This window comes from Mesoplodon mirus (genome assembly GCF_964341445.2).
Source record: "Mesoplodon mirus genome assembly, chromosome: 12".
Lineage (NCBI taxonomy): Eukaryota > Metazoa > Chordata > Mammalia > Artiodactyla > Ziphiidae > Mesoplodon > Mesoplodon mirus.
In genome coordinates this window covers 83,973,056-83,990,061 of record NC_138988.1, presented here as the reverse complement: position 1 = coordinate 83,990,061, position 17,006 = coordinate 83,973,056, and the positions used below count along the sequence as shown (strand labels likewise).

Below are 17,006 nucleotides of genomic sequence, written 5' to 3'. Positions count from 1 at the left end.
AAGGACCCACGCCGCCGCCCCCAGCCCAGACCCGCCCCCTCACCCCGGTCCCCGCCTGTCCCTCCCTTGCTTCCCGCCCCCTCTTCTCTCCCCCGAGGTGCCGGCCCTTCTCCGACCTCCACACCTTTTCCGTCTCACGAGCCCCTCGCCCCCTCCCCCTTCCCGGCCCCGTCACCTCGGACCCGGGGACCCGCGCCGAGAGGAGGGTCGGACCGTGTCTCACCCCTCCCCGCCCCCAGGCTCCCACTCCCTGAGGTATTTCTACACCGGGGTGTCCCGGCCCGGCCGCGGGGAGCCCCGCTTCATCGTCGTCGGCTACGTGGACGACACGCAGTTCGTGCGGTTCGACAGCGACGCCCCGAATCCGAGGATGGAGCCGCGGGCGCAGTGGGTGGAGCAGGAGGGGCCGGAGTATTGGGATCGGCAGACGCGGATCTCCAAGGACAACACACGGTTTTACCGAGAGAACCTGAACACCCTGCGCGGCTACTACAACCAGAGCGAGGCCGGTGAGCGACGCGGGCCCGGGTCCGGGTCACGACCCCCATCCCCAGGGACGGGCCGGCGTCGCCCCGAGTCTCCGGGTCCGAGGGTCACCCCAACATTGCGGGACCCCCCTCGGTCCCCGACCCGGGAAGAGCCCGCGGGGACTTTACCCGGTTTCATTTCCGTTTGGGTTTAATCGCTGCGGCTGGTCGGGGCGGGGTCAGGGTCTCACACCCTCCAGCAGATGTACGGCTGCGACGTGGGGCCGGACGGTCGCCTCCTCCGGGGGTACAGACAGTTCGCCTACGACGGCGCCGATTACATCGCCCTGAACGAGGACCTGCGCTCCTGGACCGCGGCCGACGCGCCGGCTCAGATCAGTAAGCGCAAGTTGGAGGAGGCCGGTGCTGCGGAGCAATTTAGGAACTACGTGGAGGGCATCTGCGGGAAGTGGCTCCTCAGATACCTGGAGAACGGGAAGGACACGCTGCAGCGCGCAGGTACGAGGGGCCGCGGGGCCTCCCTGGTCTCCCCTCGGGCTGGAGCTGGCTTCCCACAGGGGAGGAAATGGGGTCCCTCTGGAAACACCACCCCAACTTCTTGTCGGGAGAGGGGGGAATCCGCCCAGGTTTCCATATTCTGTACAAGACAGTGACTCGCCGGTGGCCTCACTTCTCTGAAAGACAGTGAAGGAATCCAGTCTCTTTGGGGAAGAAGCAGGAAATGATCCCTGAAATAACTAACCAGCGGCGCCCTTTGACCCTGACCCCCATCTTGTGAACCATGACTTTCTCTCTCAAGGCCTGTTCTCAGCCTGAGAACATCTTAGGAGGCCTGACTCCAGCTTTTCTGAGTCATTCAGCCTCCACCAAAGTCAGGACCATTGCTCTGTATTCTCCCCTTTACATGGAGCCTCCTACCTTGGCTTTCATCCTTATTCTAGAACTTTCCAAGGACTGGGAGATTTTCCCAGACCCCGGAGACCAGGCTGGTGCTTGGTGTTTTGGCTGCTTCATTTCAAACCTGTTGTGCTGTTCATTCTCAGGATGGTCACATGATGCTGCTTCAGTGGCCCATGAAGGTAACACTAAGTGTGAATTTTCTGATTCTTCCTCCTCAGACCCTCCAAAGACACACGTGACCCATCACCCCATCTCTGACCGTGAGGTCACCCTGAGGTGCTGGGCCCTGGACTTCTACCCTAAGGAGATCTCACTGACCTGGCAGCGTGATGGGGAGGATCAGACCCAGGACATGGAGCTTGTGGAGACCAGGCCTTCAGGGGACAGAACCTTCCAGAAGTGGGTGGCCCTGGTGGTGCCTTCTGGAGAGGAGCAGAGATACACGTGCCATGTGCAGCACGAGGGGCTTCAGGAGCCCCTCACCCTGAGATGGGGTAAGGAGGGACATGGGGGGTGGAGCTTCCTCTCAGATAAAGCAGGAGCCCTTCTGGACACTTTCAGCAAAGTCGGGATTCAAGCCTGAGGTCAGGGCCCCTTCCCTTTCCTCCACAGAACCTCCTCAGCCCACCGTCCCCATCATGGGCCTCATTGTTGGCCTGGCTCTCTTGGTGGTCACTGGAGCCATGGTGGCTGGAGCTGTGATCTGGAAGAAGAAGCACTCAGGTAGGGAAGGGAGGGAGGGATCTGAGTTTTCTTGTCTCACTGGGGAGTTTCAAGCCCAGGTAGAAGCTTGCCTGCGTTTTTACTGGGCAGTACCATTCAGAAACATTGCTTGCCAGTCTGGAGACTGGCACTTACCCTTTTGTAAAGCACATGTGGAAATGAAAGACAGATTTTTTCACCTTCATAATTCCAGTTAGGGACCAGATTACCAGCACTTGAAGGTCAGAGAGGGAAGGTCCCTGCTGAGGAGAGACCCCCAGGAGGGCAGAAGTTGATCCAGTCCCCCCACATCTCCTTTCTTTGTGTTCCTGATCCTATCATGGGTTTTGGTCAACAGTTCTGGAAAGTTCTCTGTGGTCCAGGACTAGGGGGTTCCTCTAGGATCTCACAACTCAGTCTTCTCCCTGGCTTCTCACGTGATGTTTTCTTCTTACAGGTGAGAAAGGAGGAAGCTATGCTCAGGCTGCAAGTAAGTGTGGAGGGGGTGTGATTCCTGAGACCCTTGTGAGGGTGCAGACAGGAGGCCATGGGGGGCTCACCCTCCTAAAGCTCCTTCTCTAGTTTCTCTCCTGTGGTTTCTGACCACGTCCTGGTTTTGTTCTCCCCCAGGCAGTGACAGTGCCCAGGGCTCTGATGTGTCTCTCACGGATCCTAAAGGTGAGACCCTGGAGGGCCTAGATTGGGAGAGCGTTGGGGCCGAGTGGATGCCGCGGGTGGTGGGGATCTTTGCGTGGGACGTTTGAGCATGTGGGGGGCTGTTGGGAAGGTCAGCACTTACATGACTGACCTGAATTTGTTCATGATTATTTTCTTTCACAGTGTGAGCAGCCTCGTGGGGACTGAGTGGTGCACGGTCCCACGTTGTGGCTTCAGATCCCGTGACTCCTCTCTCTGCAGCTGCATCTGAATGTGTCTGTGTTCCTCGGAGCATAATGTGAGGAGGTGGGGAGACTGGCCCACCCCTGCCCACCACGACCCCTCCCCACCCTGACCTGTGTTCTCTTCCCTGATCCACTTGCCTGTTCCAGCAGAGGCAGGGCTGGGCCACCTCCATCCCTGTCTTAACTTCGTGGTGCACTGAGTGATAATGTCTTACTTGCCTGTTGGAAATAAAATCTCTATATGAATTTTGTTTTTTCTAATTCCTGCCATGAGGCGTTGATGGGATAATAAAGGAAAGGATTCTTAAAGTTTGAGAGAGAAAATAAATGGAAGCGCTGAGAACCTTCCAGAATCCGTGTGCTTGCTGTGCTCTGTCTGCTGCAGGTGGGACAGGAGGAGGCGGTGAGGAGCTGAGCGTGGACGCGGCCTGTGCCCACTCCGTGCCCACTGCATCGTGGGTTTTGATGTGGTCACTCCTGGTCACATCTTCTCAGCTCCTTTGTCCTTGTCCCTTCACTAGAACCTTGTCCCACCAGGACCTGTGATCTCAGGGGCTCAGAAATCACCTGGGCCTTGTACTGTCTCCAGGACGGTGGGCAGCAAGGGCTTCCTGTAACCATGTAGCCTTGGCTCAGGCCTTGCTCCTATCCTCGGACCCTGTCTTTATCGTGCGTGTTTATATTTTGCTTATTTAGTGGTTGTTATTGTTGGAATAATGACTGTTGTTTTTCATGTGCAGAGTTCTGGTCTCATTCTTCTCTGGGTGTCCCCATCTCTGACAGCAGCAGGAGTCATTTTGCCTGTCGATGTCCCCACAAGTCCAAGGGGGCCCTGCACACAGGATTCTCAGTAGTATCAAGAGAGCAATTTTCAGCCTCATCCAGCTCTTGCCCTCCTTCTAGAGATGTTTGCTGGATTCTTCTTTCCAACTTTTCCCCATCTTTTAAAAGGAACCAGATTCTGGAATTAGCAAACAGAAGGGACCCAATAGTCTCTCATCTTGACTTAATTCTTGCTGGATTTCTCTCTTCTCTGCAGCCTGGCCCCTCTTCTGCCCTTAGATCTTCTAAGCCTAGTGCTGACTCCAATCCAAACTGATGGATTTAGAAAGCAGAGTCTAATAGAGTCAGGGTACGTTGGAATAGAAGACGCATAAGTGCAGGATATTCTTTTCTGAAGAGAGAAGGAGCGTGGTGTGTGGTGTGCAGACTGATTGGTGTGGGAGGGAGGGGAGATCAGCCCTTGTGAGAAAAGTACAGGCGGCATTGATGTCATTGCAAATGGATGTGGTGTCGTAGCTGCCACAAGGCAGCATGTGGCCTGAGGTCATGTTAATAAAGACACTGTCTCTAGGACAGGGAGGTGCTCTACACTGCTCATTCATTCAGTTGACATTTTTGTGTGCCAGATACATGACACACTCCTTGCATCTAGGAAACCTCAGGGAACTAACAACAGACAAAACCTGTCCGCCATGTGGAGTATATGTTCTAGGGGAACGGGCAGAGTGTGCGCTAGGACACTAGTAAGTGAGGGACGTGTTCACAATAAAAGTTGGTAAGTGCTTTGAGGAAGGTGACCCAGCGTGTAAGTGTGTGGGGACAGGGATGATGTCTGTTCTACTAGGGCGGTCAGTGTGGGCCTCATTGAGAAGGTGACCTTTCAGTAAAGATGTGAAAGACATGAAGGAATGTCCATGAGGATGTCTGGGGCAAGTTCTCTCCAGGCCGGGGAGCCTCCAGTGCCAGTGCGCTAGGGCAGGAGAGTGCGTGTTCAAGGAAGAGCGAGGAGGCCATCGTAGCTGGAGGAGAGAGGAATGGAGATGAAATCCGGTGTCTGGACAGATCATATACACCTAGACAATATCAGAAGGGTTTTGATTTTGTCTGAGGAAGGTGCGGAGTTTACAAGATGGTTTGAACAGAAGATTGACCTCGTGTGACTACTCTTTAGAAACATCTGGCTGCTGGGCAGAATCAGGAGGTGAAGAGCAAGAGATTCCATAGAGGAAACTGTAGGAAATGGTGCAGTGTCCAGGCTGGAGATGCTGGTGCTTGTCTGGGGTGTGGGCAGGGAAAGTAATAGTAACTGATTGGATTCTGGATATATTCTGAAAATGGCGTTTTACAGCAATTCCTAATGGACGAAATTTGGGTTATAAGAAAGCAGAATGAAACAAGACCGCAAATTTTGAGATTTGCAAGTAGACATGTGGGGCACCTTCCACAGAAACGGGGAGACTCTGGAAGCAGCATATTTGAGGAGGCGGCAGCATTGGCATTCGCTTTAGGAAAGGGCAAACTGAGTCTGGGGTTCAGGTGAGATGGCTGGAGAAATATTTGGAGGAGGTGACATCCTATAAATGAGGTTTAAAGCTTTGAGAACAGATGAGGTCACCAGGGGAGAATTGGCTACAGAAGATGAAGGACAAGGACTGAACCCTGGACCCCCCAGCACTATGCGATCTGATCAGACCACACACCCGAGCAGACCTCACGTTTCTGAACACCGAGTCTAGATGGCAAAGAGCACAGGGTCCCAAACTTCCTGTGCATCACCTGCACGCCTCAGGTGGAAGGGAGCGTGAGAATCTGCATTTTAAACAAGTTTGGTGCTGATGTTGCTGGTCTTCAGATCACACATTTAGTAGCAACAATGTAGACCAGGATTCCCACGTGGCTGTGCATCAGCCTCACCTGTAGGGTTTGTTCATAAGGGATTCCTGGACCTCATGCCCACATTCTGAGATGGGTCGGGGAAGAGTCCTGAGTATTTTGTAACAATCCGTACAAGCAGTCCTGAGGCTCAGGCAGATTGGGATCCACTGAGGTCAGTGATCAGAGAGTAATCAGGGTGGGGAGGGGTTTTAAATCCTCATGGAAATGTTTTTCCCTGGGAAAAAAAGTCAGGACATTTTCTGGGAGATACATGTTTTCTCTACCATGCAGTATAGCCAGGTGGAAAATTTAAGAAGCAGTTATCCGCTCAGCATAAAGAAAAGCTTTTGAGTTCTAAGAGGGTAGACCTAAATTTTCTCCACACGCACATGAAAAAGGTGATTATGTGGCGTGATACAGTTGTAAGCTAATCCTACGGTGGTAATTATTTTGCAGTATTAAGTGTATCAAGTCAACAAATTGTACACCATAAACTGACTCAATATTGTAGATCAATCATATCTCAATAAAGCAGCAGGGAAGAGTCTCTGAATCGCTGCTCTCTCAGAGTTTCACTACATGGTATTCTCATGCAATTCTTTATGGGCAAAAAAGGGTTTCAAATTGTTCTAAATGGAACGAGAGAGAGAGAGAGAGAGAGAGAGAGAGAGAGAGATTGATTGTAGTTTTATTTCAGGAAAAAGCCACAAAACAGCCCTGAGACTACACAGCCAGGAACAGAATACACAATCGCACACGGGTCAGGTCCCACAGAGGAAGCCCTGCCCGTGCAGGTGGGCCCAGATGCCACTGTTCACAGCACTGTCAGCCCTGATGCTGGACAGCGCGCCCTGCGGCTCAGCCTGTTGTCTCTGCTGCTCCTGACAACTACTGCCGCCTCGGCCACATGTGCCAAAGCGTTCAGCACAGTTCCAGCCTCTCTGTGGCAGCACGTCCTGAGTCAGAGTCCAGCATGGGGTCACCTGCCTGGTGGAACCTCAGGCTGTTTCAACCTGCCAGAATGCTTAGAAGCAGGTTTTTCTCTCTTATAGAGGGAGGTGGTCTCTACAGCCTACCAAGATCTTCAAGTTTGAAATTCCCCTAACTTGGGAAGAGGGTACAGATTCTAGGGGTGGAGGTTGAAGGTGAGGAAGGGAAAAAGAATGACAAATTACAATTTTTGCAGCAGTGATCTAGACGAGAACTTGACCTGGTACATTGTAAGCAGTCAGGTTGGATGGATGAATAAGTAGTAAATGACATCTTTCAACTTCTTCTGTGATGTTCTGTTATGGGGTCCAGCTTCTGTCTACTCCAGTTTATACTCAGATAAGCAGAGTGCATTTTTCAATAATGAAATGATTACTCAAAATGTCCTCTCCCTACCTTTGTCTAAGCTTAAATAAACAAGATCTATAAGTCTTCATGGGATCCATACATAAACACTGACATTTTATACTAGGTTTCATATTTCTTTGTACATGCACATCTTTCTGGGGAAAGTATCCATATCACTTATCAGTTTACATGTGATCCCCACAAAAGTCTTTAAAAAGTATCAATACTAGTTTAGACACCAAGTTACTCAGTCTCTGGTCCATGAGGAACTAATGATCCAACTGTCTTAGCAGATCCAATCACATGATATAAATGCTCATCTTTTTCTTGGCAATTACCAGTCTGGGTCAAGATAAAGGTAGAAATTTACTTGCTTACACTCACTTTCAATGTCTGTATGTTTCTTATTGTGAGCTGAGAGCAAACATTTCACAAACCAGCACTGGCTCACAGAAGAGATAAAGTATCATTGGTTTGGGTGGACTTATATTCTAGCACCTACCATGCTGCCAGATAAATAGCAGGAGTGAAAAAATAGGTCATGGAGACTCCATTCCCAGTAACACAATAGAACTTGTTTTAAGGCTGCCTCTTCCAATGAAAACAAATTAACAGAATAAATCAAGTATAAAAAGCTTCCATAAGTACAGTTATCTAGAGAATAATTGTTTAGGTCAAAATATAAATGTGGGTAATAACCCAGAGGGAAAAGTTGTTTTTATCCTTAGGGCATTAGCCAAATATGGAAAAATCTTACCTTTGGTTTTCTCAAGCTTTTGAGCTGTAATTAGAAATGTCACCCAGAGAGCTCATATATTTTTTTTTAATCTGTGAAGTAAGAGCTTTTAGTAAGAAAGGCTTAGTGGAAGCCCCTGAAAAAGCCTCCCAAGCTCAGCCACGACACAACATTAAAAACAATATTGTGTCTTGGGATAATGAAAGAAGTTAACGTCATCCTCAAAGACTTAAAGGATGCAGGGGTGGTGGTCACATCACGTACCAGCTAACTCACCACTGTGGTTCTTGCGGAAACTAGAAGGATCGTTGTCAGTGACAGTGAGACAGCGCTCTCAGCGCTGCTATCTTGCTTTTCATTTCCTACGTTTATGTTTCTACCTACAAAGTTCTCTCTTTTAAAAATCCCAAATTACCTGGAAGATTGGGCCAGTTTTTCGGGAATATAATTTTGATCTGGATTCCTGTGAAGTGAGCCCCAAAACCTTTGACTTGAACTCTTTATTTTGGTCTCTGCATTGCTAGCCTCAGCCGTGTGACAGGCCATGTAGTCACATGGTCCCAAAGTCACCCTGTGGTCGGCAGACTCTAAGTTGGTCCCCGATGCTCCCTCCTCTGGTATCTATGTCCCTGTCTAATACTTTTGGAACATAAGCTGGACCTAGTGACTCACTGGTAACAAAAGGAATAGGGGAAGTGATGAATGTATATTTGGGGATCACCAGGGAAAAAGATAGGCGGGACCCAGGGTCAGCTGTCTCAGGGCTGGCTGTCCAGGCCTGGCTGGGGAAGCAGAGATTCCCGATGGAACCCAATGACAAGTGATGCTGCATTCTCTCCCTACCTGAGGAGTTTCTCCTCTAGACCTCAGCCTCCACAATCACTGCCATCAGACAGGAGGAGGACGAGGAAGAGACCACCAGCAGTGATTCTCATCCTGGCTGGAATGTCAAGAGAACTGTCTATGAAAAGGACAAGAAGAGAAGTGAAGGAACGAAGGCTGGTTAACCTGGTGACCCAAACGCTCCCCTATCAGACCCCGTGGCTAGAAAGATGAGGAGGGTAACAGTCTCCAGTCTCCCTGTGCTGTGCCCCCAACCCTGGCCCAGCTCTCCCTTTCTCCATTTACAATAATGTCCCAGGAGCCCAAGTGCTGACACTGTAAATATATCTCTGCTCATCTTAGAACAGACCACCATAGCCACACACTCCTCGGAAGTCCTGTTCTCCCGATATGTATTCAGTATGTGCAGCAGAACCCAAATAACAGTGGTCTCACAGGATGGAAGCTTGTGTGTGGCTCCCATGACAGTGAGGCAGGCAGTTCCAGGGCTGCTAGGGTGGCTCTGCACCACGAGGATGTCCAGGCGTCCAAGTCTCCTTGACCTTCCTTCTCTGCTGTCCCTGGGATGTTGCCATTGTTGGCATGACTCAAGTTACCTAAGACCATGTTCATGGTCCATGAGCAACCAGGGAAAGCAGGGAAGGAAGAAAGGTTTCTTCCCTTTAAGATCAAAATTTTAAAGTTCACATCTGCTTCATCATGTTGTCTAGAATTTAATCAAAAGGATACAAGTAGTGGAGATTGCATTTTTTTTTACTTTAATTAATTAATTAATTAATTAATTTTGGCTGCATTGAGTCTTCATTGCTGGGCTTTCTCTAGTTCTGCTTAGTTGCAGTGCGGGGGGTTCTCATTGCGGTGGCTTCTCTTGCGAGCATGGGCTCTAGGCGTGCAGGCTTCAGTACTTGTGGCACATAGGCTTATTTGCTCCGCGGCATGTGGGATCTTCGCCGACCAGGGATCCAACCTGTGTCCCCTGCATTGGCAGGCGGATTCTTAACCACTGCGCCACCAGGGAAGTCCCGAATGTATTTTTAATCTGGGTGACTTTGTCCAGAAAAAAGCTCTATTACTATGGAAGAGAGATGATTTTTGTTATACTGAAATTTTTTTAAATCAGTAGTGGAGAATTGTTATTATCAATATCTTAAGCTGAGCCAGATTTGTAGTTTAAAAATAGAATAATCTTAGTATATATTGCTAATTGATAACAAAATTGCAGATAGAATATGTGATAAATACCACCTGATAAAATGAAATCGCTCTCTATAACACTGTCGAAACTGGTAACAGTTACTGTATCCAGGGAGGGAATTTGGAAGGGTTTTGGATGGCATGGAGGAGGAAATTTACTTTTCACTATATGTCCTTTACGTCATATGAATTTTTTTAACTTTATGCATGTATAAGTAAGTTGAAATAAATGTTGAATGACCAAAGAAAACCCCACACTCATTTAGTAATCATTTATTAGGCCGTTTCTAGATGTCAGGCTCTGTGCTGGGCCTCAGTGAGTGACACATCAAGGAACTCACGATGGAGTGAAATGACCTGGTAAATGCAACACAGTCTATAATTAGTTGTTGGGGAAACAGCTTCCAGGAGGGAGGGAGCTGATTGAGAGCATACTGTGTGCCGGGTGTGGTGCCCCCTGCCGGGGACATAAAGAAACCTAAGGTCTATGCCTTGGTGACCTAAATGTCTCACCCCATGAGGGTCTGTGCCAGTCCATGATTTCCCAGGAGCCCCACTCTTATCCTGTCCCTGTGTGGGACATGAGCTGAGGATAGGAGAGACGACCTTGGCCCATTTGGTCCAAAAATTAGTGGAAAGGGTTAGTTAGAGAACACAATTTCCTAATAAAACTGAGTAATCAACACGAGAGAAAATCGCTAAGAAATAATCTGGATGAAGGGGAGGAAACCAACAAACTAGAATCACAAGGAGTGACTCTGGGATCCTGTGTGAAAGTAAGATGGGAGGAAGAGTGGGAGCCCAGGGTTTGCTGGCAGGATGACACAGGGAAGAAAATGTGAGTGACTTTAGTGACAGCACTTTCCTTAGAGGTGTAGGAGGTTTGAAAAGTAAGGGGGCAAATATTCAGAGGGGACCCTCTCAGGTTCCCACGGACCTGGAGAGAAACCTTTCCGATGAAAACATTGATTCTTGTATCCAGGTCGGTGCCGTGATAAACACAAGTCAGTTCTGCAGATCATCCTGCATGAGGCGGACCCACAGTGACACTGACTGTTCAGTGACTGTGCAATCCGTGTGTGAACACGTCCAGGGCAGAGTCCTCACTACCTCGTGCTCCTGCTTCTCTGACCTGGAATGTCCCAGTGCAGACTCTGAGATGCTACCCAAGGATCCCTGCCTCCTGGGCTTCACACCTTGTGGCTCTCTGCCCCGGAGTGTGGGTGGGACCTGTGACTTCCTTCTGACCAATACAATATGACAACAGGGATGTCACTCCTGAGATTAGATCATAGAAGAGCAAGACCCCATCTTGCTGGCTGACTTTCTACTGTCTTCACTGCTTGCAAGCTCTGAGGACTGCGTTGGCAAATCCTACATGGCAGGAAATTAAGGGCAGCCTCCTGTCAACATCCAGCAGAAGTCTGAGGCTGCCAGTGTAACAGCCCACAGGAAACTACTCAGTCTTCTTCCCTAAGGCAACGCTTTCCTTTCCTTGATGACAGACATTCTGCTTTCTCTTTACCAGCATAATGTCATCTTCTCTGTCTATCCTAGTTGCTCACTTCATCCAGGAGGCCCCAGAAGGGAGCAGCAGGCAGGGTGGAAGAGCTGGTGAGCAGGGGTGTGGCCAGACCTCTCCTAATGTGTCACCTTGGACAACAGATGTTCCCAGGAAGTCAGCTGGAAGAAGAGCAGTCAGGGCAGCAGGGATGGGAAGGAGATGCGTGAACACCCCTGTGACTCTCAGGCCCACGAGGGGCCGTGGTTTCAGGCTGTGAAATAACACAGTGATGAGTAAACTCTGCATGGACCCTGCTGGTCGTCACCCTTCAGCATCTGGAAAGCCCAGCTCACACCCAGATGCAAACACCATGGAGGCCCTCCAGCCCAGGTGTGACCCTCACTTCTGCCCACTTCCAGCAAACACACTCCAGCAGCCAATGTAGAACCAACTCTCCTGTCACTTCAGATCCCATGGACACACCTATAGGGAGTGTGAGAAACGCAATAGACTCCCAGCCAGTCTCAGAGCCCAGAGGGGACAGGGAAGCTGTCAGAGCCCCCAGAGGAGGTGACCCTTAGTGAGGCTGGTGAACAGTGTATGGGAGTCAACACAGCAGAGTGAGTACAGACCTGGGTGCAGCAGTCAGACCGCTTCCTTAGAGTCATGGCTCAGCCAACTGAGAGCCAGCCAAGCTCTCAGAGGCCTCAGTTTCCTTGTCTGTAAAATGGGGTTCATAGCTGTCCCTAACTCAGAGGACTCTTATGAGATTTAAATGATTCATTTCACATAAGTCCCTTAAAATGGTATCTGACACATTTATTAAGGCAAAATCCTGGGAAGGGAGTTCCCGCATGCAGCTCCTGTTTCTTTCTTCCGAGAAGATGAGGACAACTTCTCCCCAACACTCATCACCTCAAACTCTTCTTACTCATGTGCAGATGGAGAGCTGTCCTGTCCCTTAGAGCCCCTGAGGTGGGAGGGGCACCTGGAGAAGGCCAGGGTGGGGGCCAGGATGAGGACGCATCAGGGCAATGCACACCCGCACACCATAAAAACACACATACACATACAAAGGCCCACACATGCTTGTGTACACTTACCCACACACATATACACAAACATCCACAATTTCTATACACATGTGAACACACACAGACACACATGCAGGTTACACTCTCCCTTCAGATTTGCCAGTTCATTGTAGGACTGGGCTTAATACTACTTCATCTTTGTAAAACAATTTAGGATCCTGCAGGAGACGGACCTGAGAATTTTTGTCCCACTAGAAAGAGACCCATTCCCCAGGCAATCTGGTACTTTCTGGGCCTCATGTGGCCCTGCTCCTGGAACCCTCATAGAGGAGAATGGGAGCTAAACTTAGATCAAGGTCCTGGAGTCCAAAGGCAGCCACATACACTGGCCAGACCTGGAACTGGGGCTCAGGGGATCCAGCAGGTCCCCAGCCTCCCAGCTCACCTGCACTTTCTCAGCTGGCCTCCCACCAGCCAGGGTCCCTCCAGGCTTTGCTGCACAACAGAATGTTTGCACGTTGGCTCCAGAAGTCACGAAGACAGGGGTTGCAATTCAACCCCTGAGGTGAGAGACCCTTGGGTCAGAACAATGAAACCCAGGATCCCTTCCTAACCTGAGTTCTTGTTGTTCTAGGGCACAGTTGTTGCAGGCAAAGTTCCAACCATCTAAACTCCTGCAAACACAACCCCACTGACAGCAGCTGCAAGGAGAACCTGGCCAGCAAATGCTCCCTTGACGGGGATGTTGGGCTGGGAAGACGGCTTTGAGGAGGAAAGGAGAGGGAGGGGCCCTGACCTCACATCTGAGCCCTGACCCTGCTGAAAGTCCCCAGAAGGGCTCCTACTTCCCTGACAAGAAGGTTCCCCCTCAGATCCCTCCACACTGGACCTCAGGAAGAGGGGTTCAGGCAGCCCCTGGTGCTGCACGTGGCACGTGTGTCTCTGCTCGTCTCCAGAAGGCAACACCAGGGCCACCCACTTCTGGAACGTTCTGTCCTCTGAAGGCCTGGTCTCTACAAGCTCCATGGCCTGGGTCTGGTCCTCCTCATCATGCTGCCAGGTCAGGGTGACCTCTGAGGGTACAAGCCCAGGGCCCAAGATCTCAGGGTGACCTCTCCGTCAGGGCTGCGATGGTGTGTCCCCTGTGCTCTGGAGGTTCTGTGGTAGACAAAGCAGGGAGGGCTCAGCCAGGGGCTTGCTGAGTAGCATCGACTCCAAAGATCAAGACACCATAACTCCTGATAGTTTGGCTGCCAACCAGCACAAGGCATGGACCGTCCTATAGGCAGCGGGTAAAGGGAACGAGCATTACACAAGCCAGCTCCAGGACACGGAGGTGAGAACTCTGTCCAACATTCTCCTCCAGGATAAGATCCCCTTCAAGGACTCTCCTCCCTCTTTTTTTTTTATTATGTTTTCCTGTCAGTGGTGTGCAGGGTTTTTTCTAATAGTTTTAGGTTTCATAGTTTTTAAATCTTGTGACCAGACAAGTTTGTTGCCATTTCTACCATTTTGAACTTTATTGAGGCTTTCTGTAGTGTACGTTGTAAACTTTTGGACAGTTCCAAACATTTGAAAAGAAGGTACATTCTCTCTGTTCTTGGAATAGGATTTGCTATATCTCCATGAAGTTTTCCTTAGTAGTTTTGTTATTTAGGTATTTTGTATTGACACTTATTTTTTGACTTCTTGATATGTTATGGACTAGAAGAAATCACTCAAAGATTCCTATTAGCAATGAGTTTTTGCCCATTTTACTTGTATTCTTATAGTTTTTGCTTTTTATATTTTGATACTTTTTTTCTGTATGACCTTTAAGGAGAGCTATATCTTAATTGTGGATTATAATTTTCTTAGTAAGATAAAACACCCTCTGTTGTCTACCTTAATATTTTTTTGCTTTGAATCCAATCCTATTTGATAATAAGATCAAGACCTCAGATTTCTTTCATTTCATATTTAGCTTATATATCTCTGCCCAGCACTTCCTTAATTTTAAATGTAAAGCTTTAAAACATGTATATTTAAAGCTTAATTTTAAGTTGTCTAGTTTATATCCTCAGGTAATTTCTTTAGAGGTTGTAGTATTACTGGCATGTTTCAAAGATTTTCAAAGGCAGAAAATGGCTTTCTCTCCTTTTTAATTTTGTCTGTAAATGATATATTGGTGGGTAGAGAACCCTTGGATCCTGGTCCTTTCTTCAGAACTCTATATATCTACTCTTTGACTCTGATGTTGGAACCGACCACTTGGAAAAGCAGCTTTTACTCTCTGCCCCTTTGGTCCATTGTTGGTGCTTGTGCACACGCACGTGCTGACGATGGGAAATCATGCCTTCCTCTCAGGAGTTCTAACTGTGACTTCATTTTCTCTAGATATCCCCAGAAGAAGTTCTGGATTGAAAACCCTATCAGTCCTGCAATCAAAAAGCAGACACAAGAATTTTCAGATAAACTTCTTTCTTTAGAGCAAGGACTCAAAGGATTCCATGGTAAAGGAAGGGGTTCTGAGCCTAGAAAAACTTCTTTCTTTCTCTATAATGTTTCCTTAGGTTTTGATTGTGGCCGTGGCTTCTCAGAGTTCCTTGCTCTTGTGCACGTCACTCACACCACGCAGGGACCTCGGACAGGGAATCTAAGCAAGTCCAAACCAGAGAGCATTCCACATGATAGTCTAACAATGTTACCTACACTAAAGCAGAATCATAGTCAATAGGTCTCAGAGTTGGTAAAAAGATATTTCACATTTAACAGTGAGGTAAAAGAAAATTGGGAGGCTATGGAAAACAGTGTGACATTTCCTCAAAAAATTAAAAATATAATTACCATATGATCCAGCATTCCCACTTTCCAAAGAAGGAAAAGCAGGATCTCAAAGAGATATTTGCACACTCATGTTCATAGCAGCATTATTCGCTATAGCCAGGAGGTAGAAGCAACCCAAAGGTCCATCAGTGGATGAATGGATAAACAAAATGTGGCATATGCAGACAATGGAATATTATCCAGCCTAAAAAAGGAAGGAAATTCTGACACATGCTACAACATGGAGGAACCTTGAGGACATTATGCTAAGTCAAGTGAGCCAGTCACGAAGGGACAAGTACTGTATGATTGCATTTATGGGAGGTCTCTGAAGTAGTCAAATCCACAGGAACAGAAAGTAGATTAGTGGATGGGAGGAGGGGAAATGAGGAGCTGTTGTTCAATGGGTAGAGACTTTCAGCTTTGAAGAATAGAAGAGTTCTGGAAATTGGTTGAACAGCAAGTTAAATATGAGTAACATTAATGAACTATACACTTAAAAAAGGAAAAGATGGTAAATGTTATGTGTTTCTACCACAATTAAAAATTTTTAAAATTTAAAGAATACTGGGAGAATGAATCTAAAAGAGGTATATTTGAGAGTGGAGAGAAATAGTACTGTCTAGTCCTAGAAGTTTAAGAGTTAGTTTAAAAACAGGGAATAAAGCCCTGGTGGCACAGTGGTTGAGAGTCTGCCTGCCGATGCAGGGGACACGGGTTCGTGCCCCAGTCCGGGTAGATCCCACATGCCACGGAGTGGCTAGGCCCGTGAGCCAGGGCCACTGAGCCTGCGCGTCCGGAGCCTGTGCTCCACAACGGGAGAGGCCACAGCAGTGAGAGGTCCGCGTACCGCAAAAAAAAAAAAAAAAAATGCTGGAGACGGTGTGGAGGAAAGGGAACCCTCTTGCACTGTTGGTGGGAATGTAAATTGATACAGCCACTAGGGAGAATAGTATGGAGGTTCCTTAAAAACCTAAAAATAGAACAACCATATGACCCAGCAATCCCACTACTGGGTATATACCCTGAGAAAACAATAATTCAAAAAGAGACGTACCACAACGTTCACTACAGCACTATTTACAATAGCCAGGCCATGGAATCAACCTAAGTGTCCATCGACAGATGAATGGATAAAGAAGATGTGGCACATATATACAATGGAATATTACTCAGCCATAAAAAGAAACAAAATTGAGTTATTTGTAGTGAGGTGGATGGACCTAGAGCCTGTCATGCAGAGTGAAGTAAGTCAGAAAGAGAAAAGCAAATACCATATGCTAACATATATATATGGTATCTAAAGAAAAAAAAAGGTTCTGAAGAACCTAGGGGCAAGGCAGGAATAAAGAAGCAGACATAGGGAACGAACTTGAGGACACAGGGAGGGGGAAGGGTAAGCTGGGGCGAAGTGAGAGAGTGGCATTGACATATATACACTACCAAATGTAAAACAGATAGCTAGTGGGAATCAGCTGTATAGCACAGGGAGATCAGCTCAGTGCTGTGACCACCTAGAGGGGTGGGATAGGGAGGGTGGGAGGGAGATGCAAGAGGGAGGAGATATGGGGATATATATATACATAGAGCTGATTCACTTTGTTATACTGCAGAAACTAACACACCACTGTAAAGCAATTATACTCCAATAAAGATGTTAAAAAGAAAAATGGGGCTGGGACAACTGGACATGCATATGCAGAAAAAAAAAAAATCTAGATGTAGACGTTACACACTTCACAAAAATTAAATCAAAATGGACCACAGTCCTAAAGGTAAAATACAAAAGTGTAAAACACCTAGAAGTAACATAGGAGGAAAGCTAGATTACCTTGAGTATGGCAGTGACTTTTTAGATAAAACACCAAAAGCACAATCCATAAAAGAAATAAGTGATAAGCT

General features: G+C 48.1%; 1 protein-coding gene and 1 pseudogene across 2 annotated transcripts in view; both read left to right on the top strand.

The window, feature by feature from the left end:
- The window catches only part of LOC309813160 (tripartite motif-containing protein 26-like), a 101,633-nt pseudogene that overhangs the window by 47,679 nt on the left and 36,948 nt on the right, over positions 1-17,006 (top strand). The gene's annotated exons all lie outside the window — the stretch shown is intronic.
- Positions 1-17,006, top strand: part of LOC309813817 (uncharacterized protein) — a gene marked incomplete at its 3' end in the record, with an annotated part of 37,673 nt that overhangs the window by 188 nt on the left and 20,479 nt on the right. Inside the window, 7 exon segments of the mRNA XM_082638946.1 lie at positions 240-509; positions 711-986; positions 1,607-1,882; positions 2,001-2,111; positions 2,548-2,580; positions 2,721-2,768; positions 3,378-3,447. Coding sequence (XP_082495072.1) covers positions 240-509; positions 711-986; positions 1,607-1,882; positions 2,001-2,111; positions 2,548-2,580; positions 2,721-2,768; positions 3,378-3,447 — 1,084 coding nt within the window.